The 14473-nt window shown below is 40.6% G+C and overlaps 1 protein-coding gene across 4 annotated transcripts in view; it reads right to left on the bottom strand.

Moving 5' to 3' along the window:
• fstl5 (follistatin-like 5) overlaps nucleotides 1-14473 on the bottom strand; it is a 505241-nt gene that overhangs the window by 115410 nt on the left and 375358 nt on the right. For all 4 annotated transcript variants that reach the window (XM_072573289.1, XM_072573241.1, XM_072573184.1 and 1 more), the window contains one exon: nucleotides 7241-7361. In XM_072573289.1, coding sequence (XP_072429390.1) covers nucleotides 7241-7361 — 121 coding nt within the window. The remainder of the gene's footprint in view (nucleotides 1-7240; nucleotides 7362-14473) is intronic.

The following is a 14473-nucleotide window of genomic DNA, read 5'->3' as shown; positions in this document are numbered from 1 at the left end:
AGTATTCCAGGATATAAGGTATTCAGGTGGGACAGAGAAGGTGGTGAAAGAGGATAAGCTGTCTTAGTTTCGATCAGGAAATCTATGTCAGCTATAAGGAAAAAGACCAGTCACGTTGCTGTGAGTGTATCATGGGGCCCATGGCAATCTGAGAGACATAGAAGAGCAAATATACAGACACATTTTGGAGATGTAAAAGGAATAGAGTGATGATAGGGGATTTCCCAACATTCCCAACATAACTGAAGCAGTAATAATATGAAAGACTTAGAGGTAGAGAAATTCTTAAAATGTATCTGGGAGAGCTTTTTAAGCCACAATGTAGAAGGCTATACAAAAGTGGTGTTCGTGTGATTCCTGATTCCTGGCTTAATTGTATGGTATAAAGATGGCAAGTAGCTCAAGTATCAGTGGAGGAGCAGTTTTCAGACAATGATCACAACTGTTAGATTCAAGATTATTGGACAGGTCAAAGATTGGCCTAAAATCAAACCTCTAAATTGGGGAAGGATGCTTCTAATAAGGTCTGGTACGATTTGGTCAGTGCGGACTTGGAGCAAAACCTTATATCTGTTTCCGAGCAGTGGAACACATTCAAGAAGAAAATAGGGAGAGTATAGCACTAACACGTTCCAATAAGGATAAAGAAGTGACCAACAAATCCAGTGAATCCTGGATATCGAGGGATACATCGGACTGGATAAAGAGAAAATGGGAGGTTGACATCAAATCCTGAGGACTTAAATTAGCAGAAGCCTTACAACAGTGCAGATGTGCAAAGGGAGACATAAAAAGGAAATCAGGAGACCAAAAGGAATATCAGAAAATAACGGCAGGGAAGTTATTTTACAATGGCATTTAGGACAAAAGGAAAGTAGGAAAAGACTAGAGCTCATTAAGGACCATAGTGGTAATTTGTGTGTGGAGCCAGAGAACATAGATAGGGATCAATATGAATATTTTGTTTGTGTTCAGTCATGAAAGTAACACTGAGAATTTAGGAATCAGGGCCAAGTACTGTGATATAATTAAATAAACAACATAGACAGGGAGGAGGTTCTGATTGGTCTGGCAGACTTAAAGTAGGTAAATCTCTATGGCTGGATGAAATGTTTCCAGGCTGTTGAGTGAGATAAGGAAGGAAAGAGCAGGGTGTTTGCAATAGAATTCAATTCCCCTCTGGCCACAGGGGAGGTTCCAAAGGACTGCACAACAGCCAATGTGATACTATTATTCGAAAAAAGAACCGAAAAATAAACTAGGAATCCCCAGGTCATTCAGTCTAACCTCAATAGTGGGGAATCTATTGGAAGCAATTTTGAGGGACAACATTTGGAAAGGAAGGGATTAATAAAGGACAGTCAGTATGGCTTTGTTAATGTGAGGTCATGTCTGACAAACGTAACTGATTTTTTCAAACAGGTAATCAGTTATTATATTCTTTGTTGTCCATTTGGACTTCAGCAAGGCTTTTGATAAGGGGGACTGAGATCAAAGGTAAGAACCATGGGAAGCAAACTGGATCCAGAATTGGTTAAGTGTGGCAGAAAGCAGAGGGGAATTGTGTAAGGGTGTTTTTGTGACAGGAAGCCTTTTTTCAGTGGGATTCTGCAGGGATCAGTGCTGGAGCACTTGTCTGTGGCGTAATTATTTTAGACTTGATTGTAGGAAGGATCATCAGTAAGTTCACAGGTGGTACAAACATTGGTGGGGTGGCTAATGTGAGGGGCTAGCCTTAAATTACAGGAGGATATAGATGGACTTGCTAGATGGGTTTTCAGTAGCAAATGGAATTCAATTCAAATATGTGTGAGGTGACGCATTTGGGCAGGCCAAGGGAATACATGATAATTGGTAGGACCCAGTGGAGCACTGAAGGTCGGTAGGACCCAGTGGAGCACTGAAGGTCAGTGGGACCCAGTGGAGCACTGAAGGTCAGTGGACCCAGTGGAGCACTGAAGGTCAGTGGGACCCAGTGGAGCACTGAAGGTCGGTAGGACCCAGTGGAGCACAGAAGGTCAGTGGGACCCAGTGGAGCACTGAAGGTTGGTAGGACCCAGTGGAGCACTGAAGGTCAGTGGGACCCTTGCCCACTGGTCCCTTAAAGTAGCAGAACAGGCAAATGAAATAGTTAAGAAAGCGTATGGGATACCTGCTTTTATTAGCTGACGCATAAAGTTTAAGATTAGGGTGATTCTGCTGGAACTGTAGAAAACATAAATTTGGCCACAGTTAGAGTATTGTGTGCAGTTCTGGAATTCACATTACTGGATAGAAATAACTGCACTGAGGAGGACGCAGAGGAGATTGACCAGAATATTGCTTGGGCTGCAGGGATTTTATTCCGAAGAGTGATTGGATGGATTGCTTTCCTTGGAGCAGAAGAAACTGAGGTGGGACATGGTTGAGGTATGAAATTGTGAGGGGGTATAGACAGGGGTAGAAGTAAAGAATCCTTTCGCCCTCTTTGAGGGATCAATGAGAGGGAGTACAGATTTGGGTTGTGAGGCAGCAAGTTTAAAAGATATGTGAGGTTTTTTTTAATCCAGAGGCTGGTCGGAATCTGGAACTCACTTTGTGTAAGGTTGGAAGAAACAGAAACACATGTAACATTTAAGACGTACGTACATGTACATTTGCGGTCCCAAGGTATACTAGGCTGGAAAATGGAAATAGAATAGTTAGGTGGTTGTTTTGGACAGGTACAAATTTGGTGGCTGAAGAATGTTTCTATGATTCCATGTCGACCTCGATGATGCAATGACTATGACTCTAACTCATCAGATGCACCCTCACAATGAAGCTCTCCCTCCAGGAATAATTATCTTTTGCAACATTATCCATGACTTCTCATCATCAGAAACCCCAACATGTAGACCATTCCAAAAAAGCACACACACAGCCACAATATTTGATCTGAACACAACATTGGTGAATAGAAAGCCTTCAGGAGAAAGTTAAAGCCATTTTGATCGAGAAAAATAAGAACCAGGACTGAGTTAAGAAAGAACCAAATTATGACAGTCTGCTTAATGTGTGGAACAATTGGAAAATCATGCCAAGACTATCGATAAACTCATAAGCCTCTATTGAGGCTGCCTAAAAAGATGCATGTGCCTCCAGGTTGCTGGAAAAAGTCCCTGAAAACAGGAGACAAATTTATGAAGAGCAAGTGTCTTCTTTGATGTAAAGTAGCCTTTTGAAAGAATTGACAGGAAATGTGAAAACAACATTAATATGCATCTGCTCACACGTTTGACACAAGTAGGCTCTGTTCTGATAGACTGTAAAAGGAAAAATCTTAAAGTGATGGGTTTTTCTTAAAGATGAGATTCCCTACAATATGGAAACAGGCCCTTCGACCCAACAAGTCCACACTAACCCTCTGAAGAATAACCTACCCCCCCTATATTTATCACTGACAAATGCACCTAACACAGCCAATTCACTGACCTGCACATCTTTGGATTGTAGGAGGAAACCAGAGCAGGAATTGAACCCAGATCCCCATCACTGGGAAGCAGCAGTACTAACCACTGAGCCACCATGCCATCCAGGATTGGACAATTATTTTTCAGTAATACCAGATGAGGTAACATTACTTCAAGATGCAGGGTTGAGAAAATCATGGTTTTAAAAGTGGACAGCCAGTTGCAGTACTATGATAACTTCCGATGTGTAATAAACTTTAGTGATTATTTAATGTGGAGAGGTGTGATATTTAAGGGGATTTTGATTTTTAGTAGTTTTGCAAAGTATTACCATATTTAGTTGAACAACACTGAAGTTGTGTGCCACTGATAACTGGGGCAGAACCTTTAGACCAGGGAAGGGATCACAAGATAGTTTGCTCCAAATTTCAGTCACACCTTTTGGAGGAACATTTGTGCAGACTAAAATTGGTATTATCAACAAGGCACAGTCTAAAGGTGTTCTGGGTGAGATAAAAAACGAAGCTTATTCAAAATGCACTTGGTCCCTGTGAGGAACAAAAAGTATAAAAGTTGTGGCAAGTAGCAAGAATGTGGACCATGGCAACTTAGAGCCAGAAGTTGTCAAAACAAGGGAGCAAAGAGTAATGTGATGGGAGTCAGGAATTCACTAATTCCATATGTTGCAGAGGGAATGGGTAGATCTAGACATTGTAACCCACACTGAGACCAAGGAAGCCACAAAAGAAGATGGTTGTGGTTGTTGGGAGTCAGTCATAGACATGTGCAGCACGGAAACAGACCCTTCGGTCCATCCCGTCCATGCCGACCAGAAATTCCAACCCAATCTAGTCCCACCTGCCAGCACCCGGTCCATATCCATCCAAACCTTCCTATTCATATACCCATCCAAATGTCTTTTAAATATTCCAATTGCACCAACCTCCACCACCTCCTCTTGCAGCTCATTCCACAAATGCACCACCCACTGTGTGAAGATGTTGCCCCTTAGGTCTCTTTTATATCTTTCCCCTCTCACCTTAAACCTATCCCCTCTAGTTCTCGACTCCTCAATCCCAGGGAAAAGACTTTGCCCATTTACCCTATCCATACCCCTCATAATTTTATAAACCTCTATAAGGTCACCCCTCAGCCTCCGACACTCCAAGGTAAACAGCCACAGCCTGTTCAGCCTCTCCCTATAGCTCAAATCCTCCAACCATGGCAACAACCTTGAAAATCTTTTCTGAACTCTTTCAAGTTTCATAACATCTTCCTGATAGGAAGGAGACCAGAATTGCATGGAAACAGACTCATCAGTCTAATCCATCCATGCTGACCAGATATCCCAATCCAATCTAGTCCCACCTGCCAGCACCAGCCTATATCCCTCCAAACCCTTCCAATTCATATACCCATCCAAATGCCTTTAAAATTTTGTAATTGTACCAGCCTCCACCACTTCCTCTGACAGCTCATTCCATACACGTACCACCCTCTGTGTGAAAACGTTGCCCCTTAGGTCTCTTTTATATCTTTCCTCTCTCACCCTAAACCTATGCCCTCTAGTTCTGGACTCCCCAACCCCAGGGAAAATACTTTGTCTATTTATCCTATCCATACCCCTCATAATTTTGAAAACCTCTATAAGGTCACCCCTCAACCTCCAACGCTCCAGGGAAAATAGCCCTAGCCTGGTCAGCCTCTCCCTATAGTTCAAAACCTCAAACCCTGGCAACATCCTTGTAAATCTTTTCTGAACCTTTCAAGTTTCACAACATCTTTCTGATAGGAAGGAGACCAGAATTGCACACAATATTCCAACAGTGGCCTAACCAATGTCCTGTACAGCCGCAACATGACCTCCCAACTCCTGTACTCAATACTCTGACCAATAAAGGAAAGCATACCAAACACCTTCTTCACTATCCTATCTACCTGTGACTCCACTTTCAAGGAGCTATGAACCTGCACTTCAAGGTCTCTTTGTTCAGCAACACTCCCTAGGACCTTACCATGAAGTGTATAAGTCCTGCTAAGATTTGCTTTTCCAAAATGCAGCACACCTTGCATTTATCTAAATTAAACTCTATCTCCCATTCCTCAGCCCATTGGCCCAGCTGATCAACAACCTGTTGTAATCTGAGGTAACCTCCTTTGCTGGAAAAGGACAGCAGGTATGCAGCATCCGAGAAGCAGGAGAATTGACGTTTCTGGCATAAGCCCTTCATCAGGAATGAGGCATCTAGGGCATTTCATACCTTTACTACTCTCTGGGTAAAGAACCTATCTCTGACATCTGTCCTCCATCTATCACCCCTGAATTTAAAGGCACATCTCCTCGTGCTAGTTGTCACCATCCGAGGGAAAAGGCTCTGTCTAATCCTCTGATCATCTTGTATGTCTCTATTTAATTACCTCTCAACCTTCTTCTCTCTAATGAAACCAGCCGCAAATTCCTCAGCCATTCCTCATAAGACCTGCCTTCCATACTAGGCAACATCCTGGTAAATTTCCTCTGAACCCTTTCCAATGCTTCCACATCCTTCCTATAATGCAGCAATCAGAAAAGTATGCTATCCTCAAAGTGCAGCTGCACCAGAGTTTTGTACATCTGCAACATGATCCCATAGCTCTGAAACTCAATCCCTCTACCAATAAAAGCAAATACATCATAAGGCTTCTTAACTACCTTATCAACTTGGGTGGCAACTTTCAGGGATCTATGCACAGGGACACTGACATCTCTGTTCATCCACATTTCCAAGAATCTAACAGTAGCCCATTACTCTGTATTCCTTTTACTTTTTCCAAAGTGAATCACCACACACTTTTCCACGTTAAACTCCATTTGCCATCTCTCAGCCCAACTCTGCAGTTTATCTATGGCCTTTTGTAACCCACAACATCCTTCCACACTGCCCACAACTCCACTGACTTTAGTGTCATCTGCAAATTTACTAACCCATACTTCTACGCCCTCATCCAGGTCATTTATAAAATGGCAAACAGCAGTGGCCCCAAAACATCAATAGTAACTGAACTCCAGGATGAACATTTCCCATCAACCAACCTCTGTCTCTTTCAGCTAACCATTTCTGATCCAAACTGTGAACTTACTCTCAATCCCATGCTTCTGTATTTTGTGCAATAGCCTGTCATGGGGAACCTTACCAAACATATTATTGAAATACATTTACAACACATCAACCTCTTTACCCTCATCCAGCTATTTGGTCACCTTCTCAAAGAACTCAATAAGGTTTGTGAGGCATGACCTACCCTTCACAAAACCTTGTTGACTATCCCTAATCAAATTATTTCTTTCTAGATGTTTATAAATCCTATCTCTTACAATCCTTTCCAACACTTTATCCTCAATCGAAGTAAGGCTCACTGGTCTATAATTATCAGGGTTGTCTCCACTGCCCTTCTTGAACATGGGGACAACATTTGCTATCCTCCAATCTTCTGGCACTATTCCAGTTGACAATGATGACATAAAGATCAAAGTCAAAGGCTCCACAATCTCCTCCCTAGCTTCCCAGAGAATTCTGGGATAAACCCCATCCAGTCCAGGGGACTTATGTGTTTTCAAACTTTCTAGAATGGCTAACACCTCCTCCTTATGAACCTCAATCCCATCCTATTTAACTTTCAAATATTGAAAATATCATGGTTGCTATAGGTTGCATAATGTAAGCCAGCTTCATTTTCATGGCTCACTATCCTTTGATTGAACTCCTACATGGAACAAGATACCATGTGTTATGATATTATATGCAATCATACTGACAGATCATATTTACCAATTACTTGCAGGATATGAGTCTGATGGAGCTTTTCAAAGCCATCGGCATAACAACTATAGTTTCCCATGTGAGTTGTTGTAACCTTGGTTATATATAGAGAACCATCATCTCCAAAATCCTGTGGAACAGAATCAATAGTTTAGTGGAAATTATTTAATTAAAATGAGCATCACAGTTTTACACTTATTGCAGTACATATATTTGCAAAACAGATAAATCATGTAAAAACATTTCTGATATAAATGCATGTGATATTACTTAAAAATACAATACTTTATTCACCTCAAAAATGACATTTAGATAAATCTGGGCAATTATTCTAACAACAATAAAGAATGGCAAAGGTACAATCCAAAGTGTTGAAAAAGGTTCAGCAAAGCTCTACATTTATAGCTGTCATTAATTATAGCTGTTATGAATCCACTGATTATTTTACTATAAAGAGTAAAAGCAATGATTTTTAAATAGCCACTTTGATGACTGTATATCATTGGAAAGGACTTGCAGAAAAGAAAAGAGGTGCTGTAATAGCCGATAGCAAACCTTTCACAAACAGAGAGAACATTTTATTTCTGACAGTATTGGATTGTTTTCAACAAAGTTATTTTTTGAGCCAAGCATGTCAGCAGAAAGATATAACACTAGTATATAGATCAAAGAAAATAAAGAAAAATGTAACCATTTTGTTTTCCATTTATTCAAATGAAATGTTTAAATAAAATCTTTTCTGTCTCCATTTCCTTTTCCGTACATTTCTGAAACATACAAACAAAATAACTAATTACTGAACTTACATGCAAAATTTAGAATACAGAAATGGGATGGGAAGCAATTTTTTAGATGTGTCCAGGAAGGTTTAATGAAACAGTATGTGGATAGTCCAATGAGGTAGGGGGCCATGTTGAACCTGGTATTGGTACCAAAGTTACAGGAATTGAGGATTTAGGGAATAGTGACCATAATTCCATGAGTTTTCAGATACTTTTGACAAGGACACGAGTGGACATCCGACGAATGTTTTAAACTGGGGGAAGGCCAACTACAACTGAATTAGGCAAGGATTGGAGCATGTAGCTTGGAAGCAACTAAGGGCCAATTGACATTTGACATGTGGGAGTCTTTTAAGGAACACTTGATTAGAGTGCAGAACATGCAGGATTCCTTTGAAAATGCCTGTAAGGACAGGAAAGGCAGGATTGGAGAAACTTGAATGACAGAGGAAATAATCAGCATGGCCAAAAAAAAAAAAAAAATATCTAATATCTTGGCAAATAAAACCCGATGAATCAATGGAGAATATAGAGAAAGTAGGAAGGAACTGAAACAGTGAGTTAGGAGGAGGGCTAAAAGGGGCTATGATATCTCCTCGACCAGCATTGTTAAGGAGAATCCCAAGTATTTTAAGCATATGTTATGAGCAAGAGGGTAGCTAGGTAAACAGTGGGCCTTCTCAAGGATAAAGTAGGGAGGTTATGTGTGGAGCCAGAGGAAATAGATAAGATCCTTAATGAATGCCTTACATTGAATACAAAACTGGTTTCAACACAGAAGACTGACAGTAGTAGTAGAAGAAGCAGACACGAGTGGTGTTCTGCAAGGATCAGTGCTGGGACCTTTGTTGTTTGTAAAGAAATGTAGGTGGCCTGTTTAATAAGTTAGTGGATGACACTGAAATTGGTGGGATTCGTCAATCTTCATCAGTCAAGGCATTGAGTATCAAAGTTGGGGAGTTATGTTGCAGTTGTACAGGACGTTGGTGAGGCAGCACTTAAGAGTATTGTGTTCAACTTTGGTCACCTTGTTAATGGAATGATGCTATTAAAATGGAAAAAGTACAGAAGGAATTTACAAGGATGTTGCCATGATTCAACGGTCTGAGTTATAGGGAGAGGTTAGACAAGCTAGGACGTTTGTCTTTATAATGTAGGAGACTGAGGGGGACCTTATAGAGGTGTATAAGATCATGAGAGGCATGGATAGGGTAAATGCACTCAGTCTTTTTCCCAGGGTTGGTGAATAGAGGACTAGAGGGCATCAGTTTAAGGTTAGAGGGGAAAGAATAAAAGGGAACCTGAGGGGTAATGTTTTTACAAAGGGGGTGCCATGCATATGGAATCAGCTGTTGGTGGAAGTACATTAAAGACATTTAAAAGGGATTTTGGGCAAATCATGGATAGGAAAGGTTCAGAATGATATGGGCCTACAGCAAAATAGTGTTAGTGTCGGTGAACATTTTGGTCAGCATGGACCAATTTGGGCCGAAAGGCCTTCTCCATTCTGTAGGCTCTATAGATAGTGAGGAGGTTTGTCAAATGATACAGCGGTATATGTATATATTGCAGATTTAGGCAGAGAAATGGTAGATGGAGTTTAATTCAGACAAATGCAAGACTATAAGTTTTGGAAGATCAAATTCAGGTCCAAATTATCCAATAAAAGGCAGAAACCTTTGGAGCCTTGATATTCAAAGGGATCTGGGTGTTCAGGTTCACAGATGCCTGAAAGTGGGAATGCAGATGGATCAGGTGATCAAGACGGCATTCAGCATGCTTGCCTTCATTGGCTGGGTCATCAATCATAAAAGTTGGCAAGTCATCTTACAGCTGTACTAAACTTTAGTTAGACCACATTTGGAATATTGCATGCAATTCTGGTAGCCACACTTCCAAAAGGATGTGGATGCTTTGGAGTGGGTGCAAAGAAGGTTTACGAGGATGTTGTCTGGTCTGGAGGATTTTAGTTATGAGATGTTGGATAAACCCCTAAGTATTTCCCCTAAGATTGGAACACCACACGTGTCTGCTACTTCTACTACTACTGTCAGTCTTCTGTGTTGAAACCAGTTTTGTATTCAATGTAAGGCATTCATTAAGGATCTTATCCATTTCCTCTGGCTCCACACATAACCTCCCTACTTTATCCTTGAGAAGGCTCACTGTTTATCTAGCTACCCTCTTGCTCATAACATATGCTTAAAATACTTGGGATTCTCCTTAACAATGCTGGTCAAGGGGATATCATAGCCCCTATGTTTACACTGGAAAGACAGAGGTTGAGGGGCGACCTGATAGAGGTTTGCAAAATTATGGATCCAAGGACAGGGTATAGCTATTACCCCCGACACCACTGGTATTTAACATGATTCGGAGATGCCGGTGTTGGACTGGGGTGTACAAAGTTAAAAATCACACAACACCAGGTTATAGTCCAACAGGTTTAATTGGAAGCACACTAGCTTTCGGAGTGATGCTCCTTCATCAGGTGATTGTGGAGGGCTCGATCGTAACACAGAATTTATAGCAAAAATTTGCAGTGTGATGTAACTGAAATTATACATTGAAAAATTGATTGTCTGTTAAGCCTTTCATCTGTTAGAATACAGTGATAGTTTCACTTCTTTCATGTGTAAATCACAAAACCCTTTTTTTTAAAGTTGCATTCTCGGGTGAGCTGTTAACAATGGTGATAGCTAGACAATATGTTGAAGGTGTTAGCTCCCTGTGTTCTCATCCCACGTACTTCTCGTGTAGGCGACTGTGACAATAGTTTGGCTTTAAGAGGCGCATTTTGAAGGTTCATTTGAAGAGCCATTTTAAGGTAGTTATTGAGCAGTCTACCAAAGCTACTAACCAGCTTGTGTGAACAATAGAAGTAGACTGAGTGGGTGTGGTCGAACTCCCACACAATCAGGATTTTTAGTTTTAATTTTCAGTAGTTGTTGCTGGGGACTCAGTAGGGCTGGAAGCAGTAGTAAATCTCTCTAGGCCGATACTCTCTCTCAGAGTTTTCTCTTGATTTTTTTGTCTCCTGGATTGCTGGACTTGCATATGAGACAATCTGTTTTCTGAATTTGCCTTTTGCAAGGATGTGTTTCTGGGATGTTACTATGTTGGAGCAGTAACTTAGTAATAGTTACAATATCAAGTATTCCCCTAAGATTTCTAACAGCATTGTTACTCTAGTTCCTTCTTTCTTTCGTTGTATTTTAATTATAGTGAATGAATAAATTTTTTTTTGTTTTGTTTTAAATCAAGTAGTTTGACCAATCGAATTAAATCTGGAATGCAGCATCTTACATTTTCCTTTTGAAATAAGAAAATGTTAGGTTCTAATAAATAGTTACAGTGTCTATTATTCTGTTACATTTTCCAGTTGTTATTCTAATTTCATCTTTATTTTGTTGTATTTTAACACAGATTTCAGCAAAATAAGCATTTCCTATGTTTAGGATGGCACAGTGGCTCAGTGGTTAGCATTGATGACTCACAGCACCAAGAACCCAGTTTGATTCCAGCCTCGGGTAACTGTCTGTATGGAGTTTTCGTATTCTCCCTGTGTCTGCACATGTTTCCTCTAGGTGCTCCGGTTTCCTCACACAGACCAAAAGAGGTGTGGGTTAGGGTGGATTGACCCTAAATCACCCCACAATGACCAGGGTTAGAAGGATTAGCCATGGGTAATGTAGGTTCACAGGCGCAGTGCAGGTCTGGGTGGGATTGTTGTTTGGAGGGTAAGTGTAGACTTGATGGGCTGAATAGTCTCTAACTGAACTAGGGGTTCTATGATTCTCTGATCAACCATAGTGGATGAATGAAGTGATTTTTGCTTTAAATCCAATAGTTTCACCAATCAAATTATACCTGGAATGCAACATTTCATATTTACCTTAAAAATAAGACAAGATAGGGTCCAGACTATCTTGTGAGTATTTGGAGGGGATTTGGTGTGGACCATAACAAATTGGGTGCTCTTGTTTGGATCAAACTTTCTAATTCCGAGTTGAATTTTGGATTATTGGACACAGAGGCAGCCCGTGGTCAGTGTTAGGGTCTATGATTACGGGTGCGGAACCCGTTTGGTTTAAATAGGATATGCCTCGTGTGGTAATGGCTCTTTCACTCAGTTTCCTGGAGGTGGAAGAGGTCACTTTGAGAGTTTTACAGAAATTGAGAAGGCAAGGCTTTCAGAATCAGTAAACAAGCTAGAGTCGGGGTTGTCTGTGTCCGAAAGGAACCGGGATGGTTGTGGCAACCGTGCAACATTTATAATTGCCAGGACTGCCAGCAGAATCTTCAGAAATGGCTAACATTCTATTGAAAATGAGGCAGCTTGAATTGTGATTCAAAACAGAGGAAGGGCAGAAAGAGACTATGCTTGAACTTCAGAAGCTGGCAATTCGAGAGGAAGGTCGAATTAAAAGGGCAGTGGTGAAGGTAGAATGTATGCTTAGTGTAGAGGGTGGTGTAGCCATAGGCCAAGTGGGGATCTGTCTAAATATGTCCAAGGGTTGCCTATGTTGGATGAGAAGGATGTAGAAGCTTTCTTCATTTCATTTGAGAAAGTGACTAAATGAATGAAATAGCCGGTAACCATGTTGGTATTGTTAATCCAAACAAAGTTGGCAGATCGAGTGAAGTATTTACATAGCTATCAGAGAGGATATCTGGGGAGTATAATGAGATGAAAAATGCCATCTTAAGTGCACATGAGCTAGTACCAGAAGCCTACAGACAACATATCAGGAGGGAACCTGGTCAGATGAACATTGAGTTTGAAAAGATCAAACAAAGTAATTTTGATAGATGGATCAAGGCATTGAAAATAGGTCAAAAGACATAATGTGCTTCGAGAGACATCATTTCGTATGAGTTCAAATATTCACGTCTTGAAGTAGTGAGAGCTCATGTGGAAGAGCAGAGAGTTAAAGCTGCAAGATTAACAGTGGAAATGGCAGATGATTATTGGTTGGTTCACAAATCAAAGTTTGACTTCTAACATCAATTACAGTCTGTGAGGGATAGAAACTGGGAAAAATAAAAATTCTCAGGTTATCAGGGAACAAGCGATCTCATTGAAGATAAGAAAGATAGATTACCACAGGGCGAAAAGGAAACCCATGAAGGGGAATGAGAAGTAAAAATGCTCAGGTGTTTTCAGTGCAACAAAGTAGGCCACATAAAGTTGCAGTGCTGGTAGTTTATAAAAAGCACTGGGAAGATGGATATGGCAAAACAGGACAAGCCAGTGAGTTTTGTTGAAGTAGTAAAGGAAAGTACAGTGGAAGCTAAAAAGCTGTAAAACATGAGCAAGGGTTGGTTGAGAAGCAAGTGCCAGATTTCTTCAAATAATTTACTTGGGGGGGAAGGTTTACTCATATATGCCAGAAGGCGCAGGTAAAGAAGTTAAAATTTTAAGAGATGTGGCAGTGAATGGCCAGGTTGATCTCATTGACAATGAGATCCTTGACTAGGGTCATTAACCTGGACCAATTAGGGAGGCCTGGCTGACAGACATAAACAAGGAGATTCAGAAGGACTCCCCAGTCTCGGGACTGGCTCTGAGTTGGCTGGTCACAGCCCATGTACAGTGCACATGTAAAGAAAGGGTGACTTGGTGACAGGATACTGGACCATGTGCAGTTATGTCAGGGAACAAGTCACTCTTTGATGTCAAGTGGTGAGGAGATGTGTAATTCAGAATGATTATTGACAGAAAAGCTGGCAATGCATGGAATTCATGGTCAAATGAGTTGTGTTCCCATTATATGGAGTGAGGTTGGAGAGTCTGGTGAAAACTCCTGAAATGGTGGTAGGACTAATGGGGAAATTCTCAGTTCCGGGAACACCAGTTTATCCTTAGCAATGATACAATTGAATCACAAGTGAGAGTGGCTCCGACTGTGATAGAAACCCAGTGAAAAATCAAGCAACTGAGGTGTAACAGGAAAAATGTCCTGGGATGGTGAAAAATGCATGATAACAATGTAAGAAAGCCACATGTTGAAGCAGGATGAGAAGTCAGAGAATAAAGATAAGAAAGTCGAAGTCTAATTATCAGAGACCATGTTTGATCAAATGATTCAGGAAAAAAAAACAAACAAGAACAGATGGAGGACAAATTGGATATTTTTAGTTTAGGTAAATTAATTAAATTACAACGGTAAGATGAAAAACTAAAGCAGTTGTATCAAAAATCGCACACAGAAAAAGAATCTGAGTATATCTCAGAATGATACTATCTTAAAATCAAATGTTTGATGAGGAAATGGAGACCATCAGATATTCAGATAGATACAAATTGCCAGAAGTTCATCAAGTTGTATGACCAGTGGATTATAGAAAGGAGGCGCTGCAGGTAGCACATGAATTAAAATATAGGAGATCATTTGGGAGTAAGGAAAACTCAAGCCAAAATACAAAAATGTTTTTATTGGTCTGGTCTGCATGAGGA

The sequence above is a fragment of the Chiloscyllium punctatum genome, chromosome 1, assembly GCF_047496795.1.
Source record: "Chiloscyllium punctatum isolate Juve2018m chromosome 1, sChiPun1.3, whole genome shotgun sequence".
Lineage (NCBI taxonomy): Eukaryota > Metazoa > Chordata > Chondrichthyes > Orectolobiformes > Hemiscylliidae > Chiloscyllium > Chiloscyllium punctatum.
Note: the sequence above shows the minus strand (reverse complement) of the source record. Positions and strands in the feature narration are given on the sequence as shown.